Below are 21,922 nucleotides of genomic sequence, written 5' to 3'. Positions count from 1 at the left end.
TTGTTGATGCTCATCAGGCTGGAAAAGGTTACAAAACCATCTCAAAAGAGTTTGGACTCCACCAATCCACAGTCAGACAGATTGTGTACAAATGGAGGAAATTCAAGACCATTGTTACCCTCCCCAGGAGTGGTCGACCAACAAACATTACTCCGAGAGCAAGGCATGTAATAGTTGGCGAGGTCACAAAGGACCCCAGGGTAACTTCTAAGCAACTGAAGGCCTCTCTCACATTGGCTAATGTTCATGAGTCCACCATCAGGAGAACACTGAACAACAATGGTGTGCATGGCAGGGTTGCAAGGAGAAAGCCACTGCTCTCCAAAAAGAACATTGCTGCTTGTCTGCAGTTTGTTAAAGATCACGTGGACAAGCCAGAAGGCTATTGGAAAAATGTTTTGTGGACGGATGAGACCAAAATAGAACTTTTTGGTTTAAATGAGAAGCATTATGTTTGGAGAAAGGAAAATACTGCATTCCAGCATAAGAACTTTATCCCATCCGTGAAACATGGTGGTGGTGGTATCATGGTTTTGGCCCATTTTGCTGCATCTGGGCCAGGACGGCTTGTCATCATTGATGGAACAATGAATTCTGAATTATACCAGCGAATTCTAAAGGAAAATGCCAGGACATCTGTCCATGAACTCAATCTCAAGAGAAGGTGGGTCATGCAGCAAGACAACGACCCTAAGCACACAAGTCGTTCTACCAAAGAATGGTTAAAGAAGAATAAAGTGAATGTTTTGGAATGGTCAAGTCAAAGTCCTGACCTTAATCCAATCGAAATGTTGTTGTGGAAGGACCTGAAGCGAGCAGTTCATGTGAGGAAACCCACCAACATCCCAGAGTTGAAGCTGTTCTGTACGGAGGAATGGGCTAAAATTCCTCCAAGCCGGTGTGCAGGACTGATCAACAGTTACCGGAAACGTTTAGTTGCAGTTATTGCTGCACAAGGGGGTCACACCAGATACTGAAAGCAAAGGTTCACATACTTTTGCCACTCACAGATATGTAATATTGGATCGTTTTCCTCAATAAATAAATGACCAAGTATAATATTTTTGTCTCATTTGTTTAACTGGGTTCTCTTTATCTACTTTTAGGACTTGTGTGAAAATCTGATGTTGTTGTTAGGTCATATTTATGCAGAAAATTCTAAAGGGTTCACAAACTTGCCTGTATAGCCTAGCTGTATAGCCTACATCTAGCCAACCGGTGATCACAATTTACACAAAAGCCATTTTTTGTCAGTGAATACACACACAGTCAATAACATTAGGATGAATTTTATAAGTAGTCAGTTTACAGTGCACTCAGATTAGCCATACATCCCAAATAATGAGTTTTTATCTCACCCAGGTGAGTTCACTGCCTCCTCATTCCACATTAGTCACCTCCATCTGTTCACGAATTTCGAGTTCATGTGATGAAGTGCCTACTGCGCAGACGTTGGCTGCAAATTTGACAACATGGAGAGATATTTTGGCTTCAATTATATAGAATGAACAGTAAGACGCCATCCCCCTTTTTTTTTTTAAACAGTTGATGGCCAGAGCCATAGGACCAGTTTACCTGATAGGGTGAAATATTAGGAGAGAGGAAGACTTGAACACCAAAAAAGCATGTTAGTAGAGAAACCGAGAACCTCTTACCACAGCTGAGACGAACCTCCTGTTTTCTTCAGCCAGTATGGCTCTGTTGTAGATCTGAAACACATGTTTTGCTGAAATATCAACTTCTGATGATAAACCATGCTAGGCTTAGTTTCCTTGGTTTTGGATTGCTTTGCTATGACAGTATGCAGCATGGATGTTCATTGATTTCCTCTGCAGGTGATGGAGTTTTACTGTGAGTCGTGTGAAACTGCCATGTGTTTAGACTGCACAGAGGGGGAACACCGAGAACATATCACTGTTCCGCTGAGGGACGTTCTGGAACAGCACAAAGCAGCACTGAAGAATCAGCTGGATGCCATTCGCAACAGGTAGCACACGCTCTCATGATCAAATCAAGGACTTGCAACCAGTAGAGATCTGTGTGGTATTAAAAGCATATACAAATCTTCACAAGTACAGTATTTAAACAGAAAGGATTTAATAGTGTCATGCTCAAAGTTTTCGATAGTTTGTCAGATTTAAATGACAGCTCTTAGGTTTCCTCATAATAATAATAATAATAATAATAATAATGTCTTAATAAAGTTTGTCTGCTACTGCTATGCTAAACATAATGTCCTAAATCTCTTTAGGTTGCCTCAGCTCACAGTTGCAATTGAACTGGTGAATGAGATCTCCAGGCAGCTGATGGAGCGAAAGACTGAAGCAGTGAACGAGATCAGCTGTACGTTTGAGGAGCTAGAGCGGGTTCTGCACCAACGTAAGACTGCCCTCATCACCGACCTAGAGAACATCTACAGCTCCAAGCAGAAGGTAAGGAATGGAGTTTTTCCTCTGTAAACATCTCGATTTTTTTTTAAATAACCAGAATCTATGGCTTTCTTCTGTTTTGCATACTAATGAAGCCGAACAAGATGGTCCAGGGCTTTTCAAAGTGTGGGGTGCGCCTTCCATAGGGGGCGCCAGAGTTCTTCGGGGGGGGGGGCGCAACGTGAGGAAAAATAAACCAGAATAAGTTACTATTGTGGGCATTTAGCGAACTTCAGCTAGCCTTTGCCAGAGACAAAATGGATCGATTTTTAGTACCTAAAGCTACAGTGAATGAGGAGACAGAGTCTGGGCCAAGCAAAAAAAGAAGGAAGTATGACCACGATTATTTAAAGTTTGGATTTTCATGGACTGGATCTGAAGATGCTCCACTGCCACAGTGTGTTGTCTGCCAAGAGGTGTTAGTTAACGATGCTATGAGATGTTTTAAAAAAGCACAGATGTTTTAAAATGTGTAAAAAAGAGGTTTTAAAAAGCACAGATGTTTAAAATGTGTAAAAAAAAGAGGTTTTAAAAAGCACAGATGTTTTAAAATGTGTAAAAAAGAGGTTTTAAAAAAGCACAGATGTTTAAAATGTGTAAAAAAGAGGGTTTAAAAAAGCACAGATGTTTAAAATGTGTAAAAAAGAGGTTTTAAAAAAGCACAGATGTTTAAAATGTGTTAAAAAGAGGTTTTAAAAAGCACAGATGTTTAAAATGTGTAAAAAAGAGGTTTTAAAAAGCACAGATGTTTTAAAATGTGTAAAAAAGATGTTTTAAAAAGCACAGATGTTTAAAATGTGTAAAAAAAGAGGTTTTAAAAAAGCACAGATGTTTAAAATGTGTAAAAAAAGAGGTTTTAAAAAAGCTCATATGTTTAAAATAAAAAATAAAAATGTGTACAACAACCATTTTTTTTTAAATACGAATGGAACATTAAGTATAGCAATAATAAAAATTTTAAGGGGGGGGGGGGGGGGCTGTTGTTTATTTGCTTTCTTAGGGGGGGCTGACTCTCCCACACTTTGAAAACCCCTGAGATGTCATTGAATAAAAGTGCACACTATTTAAAACGCCCAGCAATGCTGCTGCATCTGACATACTTGTACAAGCAGGACACCAACCAACATGTCAATGCCACTGCTGAAAATGAGCTATTGTCTGTATAATATCTGGTCAGCATTGGTTGTGCGATCGTCCTTTTCCAGTGATGGACAGGGAAAAGTAGGGCTGACAAATTTTGCACAGCAGCAGACGGCTACAGTCAGTAACTGTATGTCCTAAGTGCACCTGTGTGTACGGTTGTGGTCAGAAGTTTACATACAGTGACATGAATGCCATCTTGGATATGAATGTCATGGCAATATTTGGGCTTTCAGTCATTTCTTTGAACTGTTCTTTTTCTGTGGCAGAATGTACAGCATACATCTTTAATTTAAAAAAAAAGCACTAGAATTTGGTGCACAAGTTTTTTATTACATCACATCATGCAAGCAGTTAATTTTATTGACCAAGTAGAGCTGACAGTGTTTAATTATTTAAGTCTCTTAATGTATAATGTTATATACAGGTATGTATAGATTTGTCATGTATTTCGTCTTGTCAGCATAATGTAATTTGCCTCATGGTTACTGGCTACTAATGAATCCGTGCTCGGGTAGTGACCTGTGGGGAAGAGGAAATGTGGACTTTTAATTAGATTTTTTTTTCTGGTTCATGTGTAAGGATTGCAAATGAACCTGCACCTTCATTTATCTTTCATAGCATGTAATATGTTTTTATTTGAGTGTTAAAATAATGCAATGTTGCAATATGCATTTGATGCTGTGGTTTTGTGCTTTTTCCCCTGATAAACAAAACCGGCCACACATAGGCTACTAACCCCATTTCCAGAATAATTAGGATATTTTCCAAAATGCAATAAAAATAAAAGTCTATGATTTGTTAATTCACGTGAACCTTTATTTAACTTTCAAAAGTACAAATAAAAGATTTTCAATAGTTTTACTGACCAACTTAATTGTATTTTGTAAATATACAAAGTTAGAATTTGATGCCTACAACACACTCAAAAAAGTTGGGACAGAGGCGTTATTATCATTGTATTACATCACGTTTCCTTTTAATAACACTTTTTAAACTGAGGACACTAACTGTTGCAGAGTTGCAGTTGGAATTTTTGTCCATTCTTGCCTGATACATGACTTTTTTTTCCATTCTGCTCAGCAGTCAGTGGTCGTCGTCTGGTTCTCCTCTTCATGATGTGCCATACAGTCTCAATAGGAGACAGATCTGGACTGGCAGCAGGCCAGTCAAGCGCGCACACTCCGTGTCTATGAAGCCACACTGTTGTAGCCTGTGCAGAATGAGGCCTGGCATTGTCCTGCTGAAATAAGCATGGACTTCCCAAGAACAGACGTTACCTTGATGAATGTCTCTCTAAAATCCCAATGTATGCCCCAATATATCAATGGTACCTTCACATGCCATGGGTATTGATGCACCCACATACTATCACAGATGCTGGCTTTTGCACCTTTCTCTGATGATAAACTGGATGGTCATGTTCACCTTTGGCACGGAGAACCCAATGTCCAGTTTTCTTGAAAACAAGCTGAAATGTGGACTTATCTTACTACAGCGCATGTTTCCAGTCTTTCAGTCCATCAGAAATGAGTTCGGGCTCAAAGAAAGCGACGGCATTTCTGCCTAGAATTGATGAATGGCTTCCTCTTTGTGTAATACAGTTTCAGTTTGCATTTCTGGATGCAGTAGTGGGCTGTGTTAAGTGACAACGGTTTTCCAAAGTACTCCCAAGCCCATGTTGCTATACTTGTCACATTAGTATGACGGTTTCTCAGGCAGTGCCGCCTGAGGGCTTGAAGGTCATACACGTTCAGCAGTAGTTTCCGACCTTGCCTTTTATGCACCGAGATGTTTCCGAATTCCCTGAATCTATTCACAATATGATGTACTGTAGATTTTGAAATGCCTAAAATTTTGTGTTGAGAAATGTCCTTTTTGAATTGACTAGCCATTCTCTCAGGAATTTTGGCACAAAGGAGTGAGTCACGACCCATCCTTGCTTGCAAACACTGAGCCTTTGGTGCTGCTCCTTTTATACCCAATTAACCTGCTTATTGTGGAATCTTCCAAAATGGTGTTACTTGAATATCCTATAAACTTTTCAGTCTTATTTTGCGTCTGTCCCAACTTTTTTTTTTTTTTGGAATGTATTACAGGCTTCATATTCTCACTTTGTTTTTATTTACAAAATACAATTAAGTTGGTCAGTAAAACTATTGAAAATCTTTTCTTTGTATTCTTGTCCGTTAAATAAAGGTTCACATGAATGAACAAATCACAGATTTTTAGATCCCAAATATGTCCCAAAAATATTCCAACTTTTCTGGAAATGAGGTTGGTAGATGTGCAAGGTCAGAGGAAAAATACTGAATAATTTTTGGTGATGGCAAACACTTCAGTGTACTCATGCAACTTTTTCCAGATAGAGTTTGGACACGCCTTGTAATTCAATGGTTTTTCTTTATTTTTATTAATTAAAAGACACTTCATGTCTTAAAATAATCATGGACTGTCATTTCTATTCACTTACTTGAGTGGCACTTGACACAATATGGATTACTACGGTTATGGAATAGGACTATTTACTGTATTTTTATTATTTACTGTTTGATCTCATGCATTAAGAAGACAAGAAATCATGCTACTTAACTTTTGATGAGGCACAAAAGCATTCCAGGTGACTACCTCATGAAGCTGGTTAAGATAACGTTGATAGTGTACAAAGCGTCATCAAGGTAAACAGTGGCTACTTTGAAGAATCTAAAATATGAAACATTTTTAATACTTTTTTTGTTTACCACATAATTCCATACATTATTTCATAGTTTTGATGTCTTCAGTATTGTTCTACAAATGTAGAAAATGGTCAAAATACAGAAAAACCTATGGATGAATAGGTGTGTCCAAACTTTTGACCGGTACTGGATATAACTTTTATAATGAAGCTGAGCTAATATATATATATATATATATATATATATATATATATATATATATATATATATATATATATAATATTTATATATATATATATATATTTTTAGTAACTTCTAACATAACTTCATCACTGTCTGTTTATTCAGAGGATGTATGGTTAAGATCAGATGTGGGAATGGGCTGGAGGAACATGTTCTGCATAAAACAAATGGCAATATTTGTTTGTGTTTGTATCAATTAGATAATACCATTTTAAAAATGTAAATAAAAAAAAAAAACTTGAATGAATATGAAATTGCCGCCTTCTGGACTGTTCCAGACTGAGAAATGGATCATATCCCCCCCTCTTGCCTCTTGGATGTGTGTAATAGGTGCTGCAGTCCCAGTTGTCGTCCCTGCAGCAGGCAAAAGAACATATCGAGAGCAGCTGCAGCTTCACAGAACAGGCGCTGAGCCATGGGGGTGCTGCCGAGGTGCTGCTTGTGCAGAAGCAGATGGGGGAGCGTGCAGGTGCTCTAGCGTGTCACACCTTCCCTGAACGGCCGCATGAGAACGGACACCTGCAGTGCCGCCTGGAGACAGAGGGCCTGCGGCGCTCCATCCAGAACCTGGGCGTCCTAATCACCACTAGTGCTGTCGGACACACCAGCGTGGCCACCGGAGAGGGCTTGAGGCACGCTGTTATCGGCCAGCACAGCACCATCACCGTCACCACCAAGGACAAGGACGGAGAACTGGTGCGAAGTGGAAATGCACTTCTAAAAGCAGAGATCACGGGGCCGGAAGGAAGCAAAGCAGTCGAGGTGGAGGTAGTGGACAATAAAAACGGAACATACGAAGTGGGCTACACGCTGAGGAGTGAGGGAGAGTATTCTTTCTCACTGATGCTCTATGGCCAACCTGTGAGAGGGAGTCCATTCAGACTGCGTGCCGTGAAGCCCAGCGACATGCCTCAGTCTCCTGAAGACGTGAAGCGGAGGGTGAAGTCGCCCAGCGGAAGTGGAGGACACATCAGGCAGAAAGCTGTGCGAAGACCCTCCAGCATGTACAGCACAACTAAGAAGAAGGAGAATCCTATTGAGGATGAGCTTATCTACAGAGTAGGTAAGACCACGGAGATCCAGTGGATAGTCTATAGGAGATTGCTTCATTTTATTACCTCATCCGCGACGGAGTAAGTGGGGCGAGGTATTGTAATCAGTGCGGTTTGTGTGTCTGTCTGTTAACAATCTAGCATCTAGACGGTTGACTTCAGATTTTCAGGGTAGGTGGGCAGTGGTCCGTCGATTACCTGACTAAATTTTGGGGGTAATCGGGTCAAAAATCTTTTTTTGGCAATAACTTTCTTCAAATTCATCCTTTTGACTTCAAACCAAAATGTGCATCTTCCAATTCTGCTTCCAACCATATGCTGCATGATGGGGTCGCTTGGACAGTCTCCGTAGTGGTTGGGGGTTAAAAGTAGGGGGGGTCAAGGTCATTGGTCAAAATAACATTTTTCATTATAACTCAAAAACGGTTGCCGATAGACAGATGTTTACTATTATGATCATATAGGAACTCCCATATGGCCTTTCATTTGGCACCATGATCTTTGACCTTGAGTGACCTTGAAAGGTCAAACTCACGGATTTTCAGAGGGCTGTAACTTGAAAACGGTTGATGGTAGACAGATATTTACCCCTATCAACTTATAGGAAGTGCCATATGGGCTTTCATTTGGCACCATGATCTTTGACCTTGAGGGACCCTGAAAGGTCGAACTCAAGGTCATGGGTTTTCAAAGGGCTATAACTTTTTAAAATGGTTCATGATAACCGGATGTTTACCATTATCAACACATAAGAAGTCCCATATGGGCTTTCAGTTGCTGCCATGACCTATGACTTTGAAATGTCAAACTCAAGGTCATGGATTTTCATACGACTATAACCTGACAGCTGACAATTAAGAAATATTACCATTATCAACATATAAAATAATTGCTGCCGGACGAGGTTTATTTTGCCTGGCAACACTTGTTTCAGTCTGTCTTTATGCCATATAGTAATAAGTACATTTGTATACATTGCCTTTACTTCATCTTCTGTTAGTGAAAAAAACGATGCATCATTGGTCAGCAGTGGACTGAGATGTTTGGATCTTGTTGTACTTTTAAATGATGTGGAAACTTTTACTTTGTGGAACAGGCACCAGAGGCAGAGAGAAGGGTGAGTTCACTAATCTTCAAGGCATCTCCACCTGCAGTGGCAAAGTTGTAGTGGCAGACAGCAACAACCAGTGTATCCAAGTGAGTCCAGTTTATTAGCTAACCTTCAGTACCAGTCAAAAGTTTGGACGCACCTTCTAATTCAGTAGTTTTTCTTTATTTTTATGAATTAAGACACTTCATGTCTTAAAGTAATGATGGATGTCGTTTCTCTTTACTTAGTTGTTCGGTTCTTGACATAATATGAATTATTACAGCTGTGGAATAGGGCTCTTTACTGTATTTTTATTATTTACTATTTACTGTTTGATCAAGAAGTCAAGAAATTGTACTAATTAACTTTTGACGAGGCACAAAAGCATTCCAAGTGGCTACCTTATGAAGCTCATCTCATCTCATTATCTCTAGCCGCTTTATCCTGTTCTACAGGGTCGCAGGCAAGCTGGAGCCTATCCCAGCTGACTACGGGTGAAAGGCGGGGTACACCCTGGACAAGTCGCCAGGTCATCACAGGGCTGACACATAGACACAGACAACCATTCACATTCACGCCTACAGTCAATTTAGAGTCACCAGTTAACCTAACCTGCATGTCTTTGGACTGTGGGGGAAACCGGAGCACCCGGAGGAAACCCACGGGGAGAACATGCAAACTCCGCACAGAAAGGCCCTCGCCGGCCACGGGGCTCGAACCCGGACCTTCTTGCTGTGAGGCGACAGCGCTAACCACTACACCACCGTGCCGCCCCCTTATGAAGCTGGTTAAGATAATGCCGATAGTGTGCACAGCGTCATCAAGGTAAACCCTGGCTACTTTGAAGAATCTAAAATACGAAACATATATTTTTGTTTTTTAACACTTTTTTTTGTTTTTGTTTACCACAATATTCCATATATGTTCCATATGCCATTTCATAGTTTTGATGTCTTCAGTATCATTCTATAATGTGAAAAATGGTCAAAATACAGAAAACCCTCTGAATGAGTAGGGGTGTCCAAACTTTTAACTGGTACTGTATATTTTGTTTGGGTCAATAACTGGAACAAAAGTAAATACTAAAAACATTTTTCACATTAAAGCTTGTGCTTTCTTTAATAAACATTAACTCAGTTTTAAAAATCGCAATTGCTGTAGGATAGAGTTTCTGAAAAAGTAACTTTTTACATGAAAATAACAAAATTGTCTTTGTAAATCTGAAACAAAAGGTGCCACATGAACACCAATCAGTTTAAATGAAAATAAAAACAAATGAAAAGAAGAAATCAAAGGGTGAAAATATTCATTCATAGTGGCTTTTTTAAATGTATTTTATTTTTAGAGAGGAATGGATTGATAATGTTTTATAAACATCTGCCACATCTTTGGAGTGGGTTCTGCTACTTGAAATTTTCCACACTAGACCTGAAGTAACTCTAATAAGTCACTCAAGAACAAAAACAAAAAATAATTCATGTCTATTGTATTTCATTTTAGTTTGAGTTTCAATGACGTGCAGTTTCTTTCTGCAAATGATCTTCATTTTGTTAGTACATGAAGCAAAGAAAAGTTCAATGATTAGGTATTTTTAAATAATTTTTTAATCTATTCTAAATTCAATTCTAATTAAAGCCGCTAGCGGCCTTGACGGGCCCTCGCGTGTGTGGCTCTGCAACCCAGGACATTCCGCCACCCAACAAAACGGTCACGTCATATATTCATCAAATGCTCAAGGGTGATGTGCATGTTGCCCAATCCCTTCTTAAGATCTTATGAGGTTGCTAGGACAACTATCATGATTCATGTCATTTTTGTACTGATCTATGGGTTCTGAGTAAGATTCTAGCCATAAGTTCTAAAGGGGGTGGCACGGTGGTGTAGTGGTTAGCGCTGTCGCCTCACAGCAAGAAGGTCCTGGGTTCGAGCCCCGTGGCTGGTGAGGGCCTTTCTGTGCGGAGTTTGCATGTTCTCCCCGTGTCTGCGTGGGTTTCCTCCGGGTGCTCCGGTTTCCCCCACAGTCCAAAGACATGCAGGTTAGGTTAACTGGTGACTCTAAATTGACCGTAGGTGTGAATGTGAGTGTGAATGGTTGTCTGTGTGTCAGCCCTGTGATGACCTGGCGACTTGTCCAGGGTGTACCCCGCCTTTCGCCCGTAGTCAGCTGGGATAGGCTCCAGCTGTAGAACAGGATAAAGTGGCTAGAGATAATGAGATGAGATGAGAAGTTCTAAAGGGTTTTGTTTCAATTAGGGGGCGCTATGAAGTCCCTGGGCCATACGTCTGTGGCTGAGAAGCGGTTAAAATGACTGATGTGTGTATCAAATTTCATGAGTTTTCGTGCATGGGAAATGCCTCAAAAAAGGCCAAGCGTGACAGAAAAATAATAATAATAATAATAATAATAATCCTTTGAAAAACAATAGGGTCTTTGCACCGAATGGTGCTCGGGCCCTAAATATCAACATAATACACAGAGCGCAAAGAGATGTCAAGGAAAGCCCGGTGCTTTACACACTGTGTATTTTGAAAACAAGTTGGTCATCTGGTCTTAATTTCACCATGTTTCCTGTGTGTAGGTGTTTACTAATGATGGACAGTTTAAGCTGAGGTTCGGAGTGCGAGGTCGCTCACCAGGGCAGCTGCAGCGACCCACAGGAGTGACAGTCGACATGAATGGGGACATCATAGTAGCTGATTATGATAATCGATGGATAAGCATCTTCTCCTCAGAAGGGAAGTTTAAGGTAGGAACTAAGTGATATGACTGTACTGTAACGAAACACATCAATGCCTGTGTTAATGTTAACAAAATTACCATTTTTAAAAAATCAACATTTTATAGGCTGAAAATGGCTCAAAACGCCATCTACTGGTTAAAATCATCCTGAACCTTGCAAGGCTCATGCTGATGTACAGTAGAGTTACCTGTTTGGTACATCTCTACTTTACGAAATTGTCATTAAAAAAAAAGAATATTAATGCCTTGTAACCAGAATTGGTAGTTCCACCTCCCCCAGACTCGGCCATTGAGAGGGAGTCTGAGAAACCGTGCTCGTTTTTTAAATGTATACTGATTAAAGCTATACGGCCTTCCGATTTCACCAATAAAATCAGTGAGATTTAGTTCCCTCTGAAATTTGGTCATTGTGATGTATGTTTATTTCTGCAATATCTCAAAAAAAACAAAAAAACAGGCCATTCGGTGGCTGGGAAGTTATTTAATTTGAAGGGATTCCCGAGCAGATAATATGCATGAAATTGCTTGCTTCGCGCAGTCAAGCAGACAGAGGAAATCTGTGTGCACATGCGCAGGTTTACCTCCTCCTTCTTTTGGGTTCTACAGCAGCCGGCATCCAGTGTTGCATTACTGCCATCTACAGGTTTACCTTGACTGTTCACTGACAGTTCCATCATTCTGTCGCTAAACGAACAGCTGATCACACCGAGGTGCTCACTGACCGCCGATATTTATTAGTTTGGTCCTGCGTTTCCTTTCCTTCGCAACATAACGTCTTTTATTCTCGCGTTCCGTTACTGTAGTCAGTCTTTCACGCTTCATTCGCGTCCTCAATTTTCCTCTCCTGTTTCAAATTTGTATCCCACAATGCCTTGCGTGAATGGGGAAAGCCCACCACATGATGCATGACGTACAACCCCGATTCCAAAAAAAGTTGGGACAAAGAACAAATTGTAAATAAAAATGGAATGCAATGATGTGGAAGTTTCAAAATTCCATATTTTATTCAGAATAGAACATAGATGACATATCAAATGTTTAAACTGAGAAAATGTATCATTTAAAGAGAAAAATTAGGTGATTTTAAATTTCATGACAACAACACATCTCAAAAAAGTTGGGACAAGGCCATGTTTCCCACTGTGAGACATCCCCTTTTCTCTTTACAACAGTCTGTAAACGTCTGGGGACTGAGGAGACAAGTTGCTCAAGTTTAGGGATAGGAATGTTAACCCATTCTTGTCTAATGTAGGATTCTAGTTGCTCAACTGTCTTAGGTCTTTTTTGTTGTATCTTCCGTTTTACGATGCGCCAAATGTTTTCTATGGGTGAAAGATCTGGACTGCAGTCTGGCCAGTTCAGTACCCGGACCCTTCTTCTACGCAGCCATGATGCTGTAATTGATGCAGTATGTGGTTTGGCATTGTCATGTTGGAAAATGCAAGGTCTTCCCTGAAAGAGACGTCGTCTGGATGGGAGCATATGTTGCTCTAGAACCTGGATATACCTTTCAGCATTGATGGCGTCTTTCCAGATGTGTAAGCTGCCCATGCCACACGCACTAATGCAACCCCATACCATCAGAGATGCAGGCTTCTGAACTGAGCGCTGATAACAACTTGGGTCGTCCTTCTCCTCTTTAGTCCGAATGACACGGCGTCCCTGGTTTCCATAAAGAACTTCAAATTTTGATTCGTCTGACCACAGAACAGTTTTCCACTTTGCCACAGTCCATTTTAAATGAGCCTTGGCCCAGAGAAGACGTCTGCGCTTCTGGATCATGTTTAGATACGGCTTCTTCTTTGAACTATAGAGTTTTAGCTGGCAACGGCGGATGGCACGGTGAATTGTGTTCACAGATAATGTTCTCTGGAAATATTCCTGAGCCCATTTTGTGATTTCCAATACAGAAGCATGCCTGTATGTGATGCAGTGCCGTCTAAGGGCCCGAAGATCATGGGCACCCAGTATGGTTTTCCGGCCTTGACCCTTGCGCACAGAGATTCTTCCAGATTCTCTGAATCTTTTGATGATATTATGCACTGTAGATGATGATATGTTCAAACTCTTTGCAATTTTACACTGTCGAACTCCTTTCTGATATTGCTCCACTATTTGTCGGCGCAGAATTAGGGGGATTGGTGATCCTCTTCCCATCTTTACTTCTGAGAGCTGCTGCCACTCCAAGATGCTCTTTTTATACCCAGTCATGTTAATGACCTATTGCCAATTGACCTAATGAGTTGCAATTTGGTCCTCCAGCTGTTCCTTTTTTGTACCTTTAACTTTTCCAGCCTCTTATTGCCCCGTCCCAACTTTTTTGAGATGTGTTGCTGTCATGAAATTTCAAAGGAGCCAATATTTGGCATGAAATTTCAAAATGTCTCACTTTCGACATTTGATATGTTGTCTATGTTATATTGTGAATACAATATCAGTTTTTGAGATTTGTAAATTATTGCATTCCATTTTTATTTACAATTTGTACTTTGTCCCAACTTTTTTGGAATCAGGGTTGTAGTATCTTGTATTAGGTCATGGTGAAGCAGGAAAAAATAGCGGAGAATTTAGGTCCACGTGGCCTTAAATTCATTAATTGTTCTATTTAAAAAAATATCTAAATAAAATTGGAAGTCTGTGATTCGAATTCAGTAGCTTTCAGTCTCATCTCATTATCTCTAGCCGCTTTATCCTTCTACAGGGTCGCAGGCAAGCTGGAGCCTATCCCAGCTGACTACGGGCGAAAGGCGGGGTACACCCTGGACAAGTCGCCAGGTCATCACAGGGCTGACACATAGACACAGACAACCATTCACACTCTCATTCACACCTACGGTCAATTTAGAGTCACCAGTTAACCTAACCTGCATGTCTTTGGACTGTGGGGGAAACCGGAGCACCCGGAGGAAACCCACGCGGACACAGGGAGAACATGCAAACTCCACACAGAAAGGCCCTCGCCGGCCCCGGGGCTCGAACCCAGGACCTTCTTGCTGTGAGGCGACAGCGCTAACCACTACACCACCGTGCCGCCCAGCTTTCAGTCTACTTAACAAAAATAATTGGGTGTCAGGGAAAATTCTTTTTATGACCTAAACTTGAAAAATCTGAAAGGCAGTCTAGCTTTAAGACTCATCATTTGCAGGAGTTTATGTACTGTATGCCCACTTTTTTTTTTTTTAACACACTTTAATATTGTGTAAAGAATAAAACGTTTGGGGGTACACTGTTTTAGGAAAATAATCAATATTTCCAATATTACAAATGGCTTACACTTGAAATTCTTTCGATAAATATTAAATAAACACCTCCTTAAAGAAAGCTTCACAGTATCAACTGTTATACATTTTTCTTTGTTAAATAACAAGCTTATTATTATCCTTAGATTCTCTCAAGCATCCACTGTACAAGTTGTGTGAGCTGCTACTGTACAAACGATAATTTAGTGCATTAATATAAACAATATTTATTTATATGAAACAATCTGTGAATTGAATTAAAGCGGTCACTGCTGTCAGAACTGCTGAAACGACCAGGTCAGATTTCCAGCTGATTTGAGCTGTAGTCCAGTTGGATTGAAACAGATTTGATTTTAAATAGTTATTTAAGCTTATCCAGACCTCGAAAGGCATAAACGTGACACGGTGCATAAATGGAGTAGCCAACGCCCAAACAGTAGGCAGGGGTATTGTTGGTTTATTTCCTTTTTTTTTAAATCAACAAGGAACAATCTATACATGTGATTTACAATGGAGAGGAATAAGTCTGGGTGTGAGCTGTGTGCTTAAAAATAAACTAAAAATTAAAATACATGTCTTACCTAACCTGTCATTTAAAAAATAAAAATAAAAAAAATCCACAAATGACTAAACATATCACACGTCTAAACATAGCCAGGGAGTAAACAATGATAGCAAAAATAGGACACTGAACCCTGTGTGTGGGTTATTTTACAGAGCTAAAAGGTTTACTCAGTCCAGCTGGTTGTGGGAAGAGCTGGATTTGTCTGATCCTCTCCAACCTCAAGTACAGGCTCTGTTCCTCTTGAATGCTAAAATGTCCTTGCTGCAACTAATTACAGATCTTTTATTATATGCAGAACGGGAGCACACACCATATCAGACCTCCTTCCTGACTGAAACAGTTGCCAGAAAGACAGTGACCATGGCTGAGAAGGACAGTTTCCTGTATAATTTCATCTCATTGCATGACTTTCCTCCTCCTGCTTTTCTGCTCAGAATAAAATCGGTGCTGGGAGACTGATGGGGCCGAAAGGCATCGCGGTGGATCGTAACGGTCACATCATCGCTGTCGATAACAAGGCATGCTGCGTCTTCATCTTCCAGTCCAACGGGAAGCTGGTCACCAGGTTTGGGGCAAGGGGCTCGTTGGACAGACAGTTTGCAGGTACTGATATAAAACATTCAGGAGCAGCTCCAGATCTTTACAGAGAGCAGGTTCTGTGCATTTTTAGAGTCTAACACAAGGTTTGTGGTTGCAGTTCTCAGCATGGTGAAATATGGCATTAGGTGTTTTTCACCAGCTTTTTAATGATGTGTGCCGTGATGACTGTTTTCTAATAACCAACCTAATTCACTGTTTTCAATTAGTGGTTTGGCTTTGAACACCAGCATTACGCATATTGCAAATGTTCTTTAAAACCTAGCTGGAAATTCCACATAGAACAAATAAGTATATTCGGTATACACTCACCGGCCACTTTAAAAAGAAAGAAGAAACCTTTTTTTATTCGTCACATGCACACTTCAAGCACAGTGAAATTCATCCTCTGCATTTAACCCATCTGAAGCAGTGAGCACACACAGCCAGAGCAGTGGGCAGCCACACCAGAGCGATCGGGGAGCAGTCAGGGGTCAGGTACCTTGCTCAAGGGCACCTCAGCCCAAGGCCGCCCCACGTCAACCTAACTGCATGTCTTTGGACTGTGGGGGAAACCGGAGCACCCGGAGGAAACCCATGCAGACATGGGGAGAACATGCAAACTCCACACAGAAAGGCCCTCGCCGGCCGCTGGGTTCGAACCCGGAACCTTCTTGCTGTGAGGCGACAGTGCTAACCACTACACCACCGTGCCGCCAATAGGAACTTGTTCTTGATTCTAAGATTCCTATTCTTGGCTGCAGGACTGGAACCCAATGTGGTCTTCTGCTGTTGCATGCTGAGATGCTTTTCAGCTCACGGCGGTTGTAAAGAGTTACTAAGAATTGCTATATCCTTCCTAGCAGCTCGAACCAATCTGGCCATTTTCCTCTGAACTCTGATCAGTCAGACGTTTCTACCCACAGAACTGTCGCTCATTCAGTGTTTTTTGCACCGTTCTGTGTAAGAGACTGTTGTGTGTGTGAACCCCAGGAGATCAGCCGTTTCTGAAATACTCAAACCAGTCCATCTGGCCACAGTGAAAGTCACACTTTGAGATCACAATTTTTCCCATTCTGATGTTTGACGTGAACATTAACCGAAGCTCTTGATTTGTATCTGCATGATGTTATGCACTGTGCTGCTGTCAAGGGATCAACTGATTGGAGAACTGCATAAACCAGCAGGTGAATGGGTGTTCCTAATAAAGTGGCCAGTGGGTGTATATAATCAAACCAGATTTCTATAAGAACGAAAATCCTTCAGTTATAAAAAACAAACATACATACATGCAGGAAATAAATAAAACATTTGCAATAATTTAATAAATATTCTCTAGTATGCATCAGTGTTTGTCAGAAAATGGTAGAGATTTTTTATTTTTTTTTTAAACACAAGTTTGGCATTGTTGTGCTCATAAATCCTCACATATTATTATCGTATAATTTGCTTCAAGAAAAAAAAACCCCTTTTGAACACATTTTGTATTGTTCAACTTGGACATTAAATCAATTATATGTCATGAATGTACACAAAATATCCCACTGTGTTGAAATGGGGCAAAACAGTTTGGTTTAAAAAAAAAAATTTATATATACCGGTGTGTCTATATACAGTATATATATTAGTGCTGTCAAGTGATTAAAATATTTAATCGCGATTAATGTCGCGACTGTCATAGTTAACTCACGATTAATCGCAATTTAATCGCACATTTTTGTCACATGAAAAACCATTGTAATTCTCTTATCAGCATAAAAAAGTGAATGGGCTTGCTCACCGTTCGAACTACGGGGGTACTCGGGGGATCCGAGATCCCCTGAAACAGACATGAGATCCCTTGAAAACATGATTTGGGAAATGTTGGGGGGTCTCTAAAATATTGTCAAAATTATGTTTATTGACAGCAATCGTGTGTAACGGGAAGCATTTGCATATCCGAAGTGAGCGCGCGATGGAGAGCCGCGCTCTAAGACAAGCGCAAGCACCCCCCCAAGGGAATAAAGGGACCCCCCGAAAATATCGGCATAGTTCGAACACTGGTTGTACCAATGTTTTTTTTTTTTTTATTGCAGAGCATAACACGTCTTGTCACAGCCACTGCAAAGTGGGGCTGGAGCCGCCGATGGGAAAACGAAACCTAAGCCGAGCACCGTGGCTCTTCGGGGGAGGGCAGAGGACTCTGGCTGTGCGGGGTGTGGCGGCATGTCACAGAGCGTTAATCTCGCGATAAAAAAATTATCGCCGTTTGTTAGAACCTGTGTCTGTCTCAGTTCAGATGCGTTGACGTAAGAGCGCTCTGGAGCAGGGTTAAAACAAACCACACGAGTTAAATCAATCTGGTTTATTCAAGCACTGCTCAACGATACACAGAAAGAGCAGGGTTTATATACATCAGAAGCTTGCGTGACAAGATAAGTAAGGGGCTCGGGGGCACAAGGTCAACTCGCCAGATAAGGAGTCGTTTTTATTATACATGAAAGAGCAGACCATACACCCCCTAGAACAGGAGGAACCAGGAATGTGGTTTCAGCGAAACTAGAAGGTACAGAGAAAATAAAAGAGTATGTTCTCGCGATTATGCACGTTTACCAGGGTGTGAAAGGGTCATAAAGCTCAGGACAGCTATGCACGAGAACACACACAATCTTACAATCCCCTCTTTTATACTTTGTTTACAGAGTATAACTACAGTTTAGACTCTAACGTATTGACAGACATAACAAGACTGATTAGTATGTTGTTTAGCAGTCCAATTGGCAAATCGCCAAAAAACGTTGTCCTCGTGGCTGGCTTGAGCGGGATTCCCTGCTCCAAGCGCTAAGACCAATACCAGAAGGAAAGTCATACTGGTCACTGACTTTGTTCTTTCTGTGTCCACAGGATGTAGATAGTTGAAGGTAGCCCAGGCTCACGTGTCTTCCAGATTCCTCAGTTCAGAAGTCTGCGGGACGCACCGACCATCCCCTCTTTGTAGATCAGCCGAAACCGGATCACTCCGGATGCTGGAAAGGGGATCCCTGAAAAGGCCGTCAGCTATTGTCACAGCAACTTTCTGAAACACAAAAACCTGTTAAGCATCAACAATATAGATTTCTATTACATTGGAGCCTTCTTTATTCGACTGGCATGAATCCACTGTGGAAAAAGGTCAGTTAGTACAGCCGTTCGAGTTACAGCGAGCACATCCGTGGGTTCACTGTAGGGCGGTTCCTCCAAAGGAGCGCCTAATTTCGCAAATTTCTTTACCAACACTTTATCCCCTACCTCAAAGGGGTGAGTGGGTGCCTCAGGAATGGGAGGCTTTTTGGAATTTAGTCTCGTCCAGTACTCATCCAACACCCGCATGAGACCCACGGCGTACTCACTGAGATGTACATCAAGATCACTCGTTCCTATAGCCTGCATACCTCTGCGCCAGGGTGTAGGAAAAGGCCGGCCCATCACGAGCTCATACGGAGACAGGTTGTCGAGGGCCACTTGAGCGGTCATTCGCATGTCAGCGAGGACTAAGGGTAAAATTTGTACCCAGTTTTTAGTGCCGGTTTCTTGCATTGCCTTGCGCAGCTTACCCTTGATTGTTCTATTTGCGCGCTCCACAATGCCGGAGGATTGTGGATGGTACGGGATGTGGAATCGCCAATGGATCTTTAAGTCTTTACACAGTTCCTGTGTCACCTTAGAGGTGAACGGCGTACCTTTGTCAGAGTCTATCCCTACCGGGAGACCATAACGCGGAATGATTTCTTGCGTCAATTTGTTTACCGCCGTGCGAGCGTCTTCTTTCCCGCAAGGGAAAGCCTCCACCCATCGTGAAAATTTGTCGACCATGACCAAGAGATACTTAAAGGGGCCCTGTTTTGGCATGTGAGTAAAGTCAATCTGCCATTCCTGGAACGGCGTGTCAGGTATGGGAAGGTGCTGATGTACCGCGCCTGGTTTAGATGGATTATTCTGTGCGCACGTTAAACATCTGTCTAGAATGTGATGTACATCGGTGTGTATTTTGTCGATGCAAAATATTTTGGATAAATCCTCCACTACCCCCCTTCGTCCGCGGTGAGTGGGACCATGAAACTCGCGGACGAGGAAAGGAGTGCAATGTCTAGGCAAACAAAGGCGGCCCTGAGCATCGATCCGAACGCCGTCAGACGGCTGCGCGCCGCATGAGTCCCAGAAATGGTTGTCTGAGGCCGAAGCGGAGGCCTGGAGGGAGATCAAGTCAATGTCCGGAAGAACGGCACTAATCATACGGCTGGATGAGACCAGGGAGAGAGTAAGCGAAGGCGGAAAAAACACCGGAGGCAGCCGCGGTTTTGGCAATGCGATCGGCGAGAGAGTTTCCCCTGATCTCAAAAGAGTCCCCAATACAATGAGCACGAGTCTTAACAATGGCTAAAGAGCGCGGGAGAAGACACGCTGTAATAAGATCAGTAACAAGCGAAGAATGAGAAATGGGCTTACCGTCTGCAGTGGTGAACCCACGCGAAGCCCAAATCCGACCAAAGTCGTGAGCAACGCCGAAAGCGTAACGTGAGTCAGTGTAGATAGTGACGTCGGTGTCCTGAGCAATAACACATGCACGGGTTAGAGCGTATAGTTCGGCAGCCTGAGCCGAGGAGAAAGGAAGAGAAAAAGCTTCAACAGTTTCATCAGGAAGGCGGCACACAGAATAACCACACACAAAGACGCCGTCAGAGGGGCGTGAACACGAGCCATCCACGAACAGCGAATCACCTGAAAGTAAGGGGGTGGAACGTAAGTCGGGGCGGATACTTGTCTCGAAAAGAATGCTAGAAATGCAGTCGTGTGTTTCAGAAGGAAGAAAATCATCCTGTGAATTGAGGAGGCGCTGAAGCGCGTGCGCGAGAGAATCAAAGGAGGAGGAGGGCTTAACAGTAAGGTTTTCGGTGGCCAAAAGAATAGACTCGTATCCAGAGCGACGCTGCGCAGATAAATGCTGGGTACTGAGGTTCTTTAAAACGTGCACTACATCATGTGAGGTGTGGAGAACGAGCGGGTGAGACAAAACCAGCCGTTCAGCGTCCGTGACCATGACAGCACATGCAGCCACCGCCCTGAGGCAAGCAGGGAGACCCTGTGCCACAGAATCAAGAGTTTTAGAGAGGAACGCACAAGGCCGCATACCCCCCCCGTGCTCCTGCGCCAAAACCCCAGACGCAGTTCCCTGCTGGTTGCACACATATAAATGAAACGGCAAACGGTAATTCGGAAGTCCGAGAGCAGGGGCCGAGCATAAAGCCTGTTTCAAGGCCCTGAAGGCCGTCAGCATCTCATCAGACCACACCAGGGGCTGAGTCAAAGGGTCCGAGTGCAGAATTGCAGAGCGCAGACACTTGTCATAGGTGGAACAGTCAGGAATCCACTGGCGGCAGTAATTGATAAGTCCCAGAAAAGCCATGAGGGCGTGTTTGGTGGCAGGCACCTGAGTGTCTAGGATGACCTGCACACGCTCGGGGCTGAGCCTGCGGGAGCCCTGGGAGAGATCGTGACCCAGATATCGAACAGTGGGGAGGCAGAACTGAAGCTTAGTTCGTGAGACCTTGAAACCTTCTTGCGCCAGAAGAGAGAGGAGAGCGAGTGTGGCTTTAGCGCAAAGGTCCTCGTCCTCCGCCGTTACCAGAAGATCATCCGCGTATTGGAGCACGGAGGAGCCCGAGGGGAGGCACAAACCGGCCAAGGCGTCCCTCACTACGGCTGTAAAAACCGCGGGGGAATCGACATATCCTTGGGGTAACCTGGTCCATGTGTACTGCTTTCCCCTGTGCGTAAAAGCGAACAGGGGCTGCGTGTCGTGGCCCACAGGGACGCTGAAAAAGGCAGAACAGAGGTCAATCACAGAGAAAAACGCATGTTCACACGGAATCGAGGCCATAAGAGAGGGAACGTCTGGAACTAATGGGGCGACTGGGATAATTAACTCATTAATCTTACGCAAGTCCTGGGTGAAACGCCACGTGCCGTTGGGCTTCTGCACCGGATTCACTGGGGTGTTATAAGGGCTGACACAGGGAACAACCACACCTTGCTCTAGGAGAGAACACAGAACATCATCAATGCCAGACAGTTTAGCTGGGGAAAGGGGGTACTGTTTTACATATACTGGCGAAGAGTGTTTAATGACCGCCTCGTAAGGGGTACAGTTAACA

The 21,922-nt window shown here is 42.5% G+C and overlaps 1 protein-coding gene across 9 annotated transcripts in view; it reads left to right on the top strand.

The window, feature by feature from the left end:
• The window catches only part of trim3b (tripartite motif containing 3b), a 104,494-nt gene that overhangs the window by 38,867 nt on the left and 43,705 nt on the right, over positions 1 to 21,922 (top strand). For 8 of the 9 annotated variants that reach the window (XR_009651585.1, XM_060909426.1, XM_060909428.1 and 5 more), the window contains exons 4-9: positions 1,836 to 1,987; positions 2,252 to 2,432; positions 6,821 to 7,553; positions 8,639 to 8,739; positions 11,212 to 11,379; positions 15,611 to 15,779. Coding sequence is in view for 8 of the 9 variants with exons in the window: in XM_060909426.1 (XP_060765409.1) it covers positions 1,836 to 1,987; positions 2,252 to 2,432; positions 6,821 to 7,553; positions 8,639 to 8,739; positions 11,212 to 11,379; positions 15,611 to 15,779 (1,504 nt within the window). In the remaining variant the exon portion in view is untranslated. Of the gene's footprint in view, positions 1 to 1,835; positions 1,988 to 2,251; positions 2,433 to 6,820; positions 7,554 to 8,638; positions 8,740 to 11,211; positions 11,380 to 15,610; positions 15,780 to 18,635; positions 18,898 to 21,922 lie in introns of those variants that run through there. The other variant, XM_060909430.1, reaches the window with a different exon arrangement.

The sequence above is a fragment of the Neoarius graeffei genome, chromosome 25 (assembly GCF_027579695.1).
Source record: "Neoarius graeffei isolate fNeoGra1 chromosome 25, fNeoGra1.pri, whole genome shotgun sequence".
Classification (NCBI taxonomy): domain Eukaryota; kingdom Metazoa; phylum Chordata; class Actinopteri; order Siluriformes; family Ariidae; genus Neoarius; species Neoarius graeffei.
Note: the sequence above shows the minus strand (reverse complement) of the source record. Positions and strands in the feature narration are given on the sequence as shown.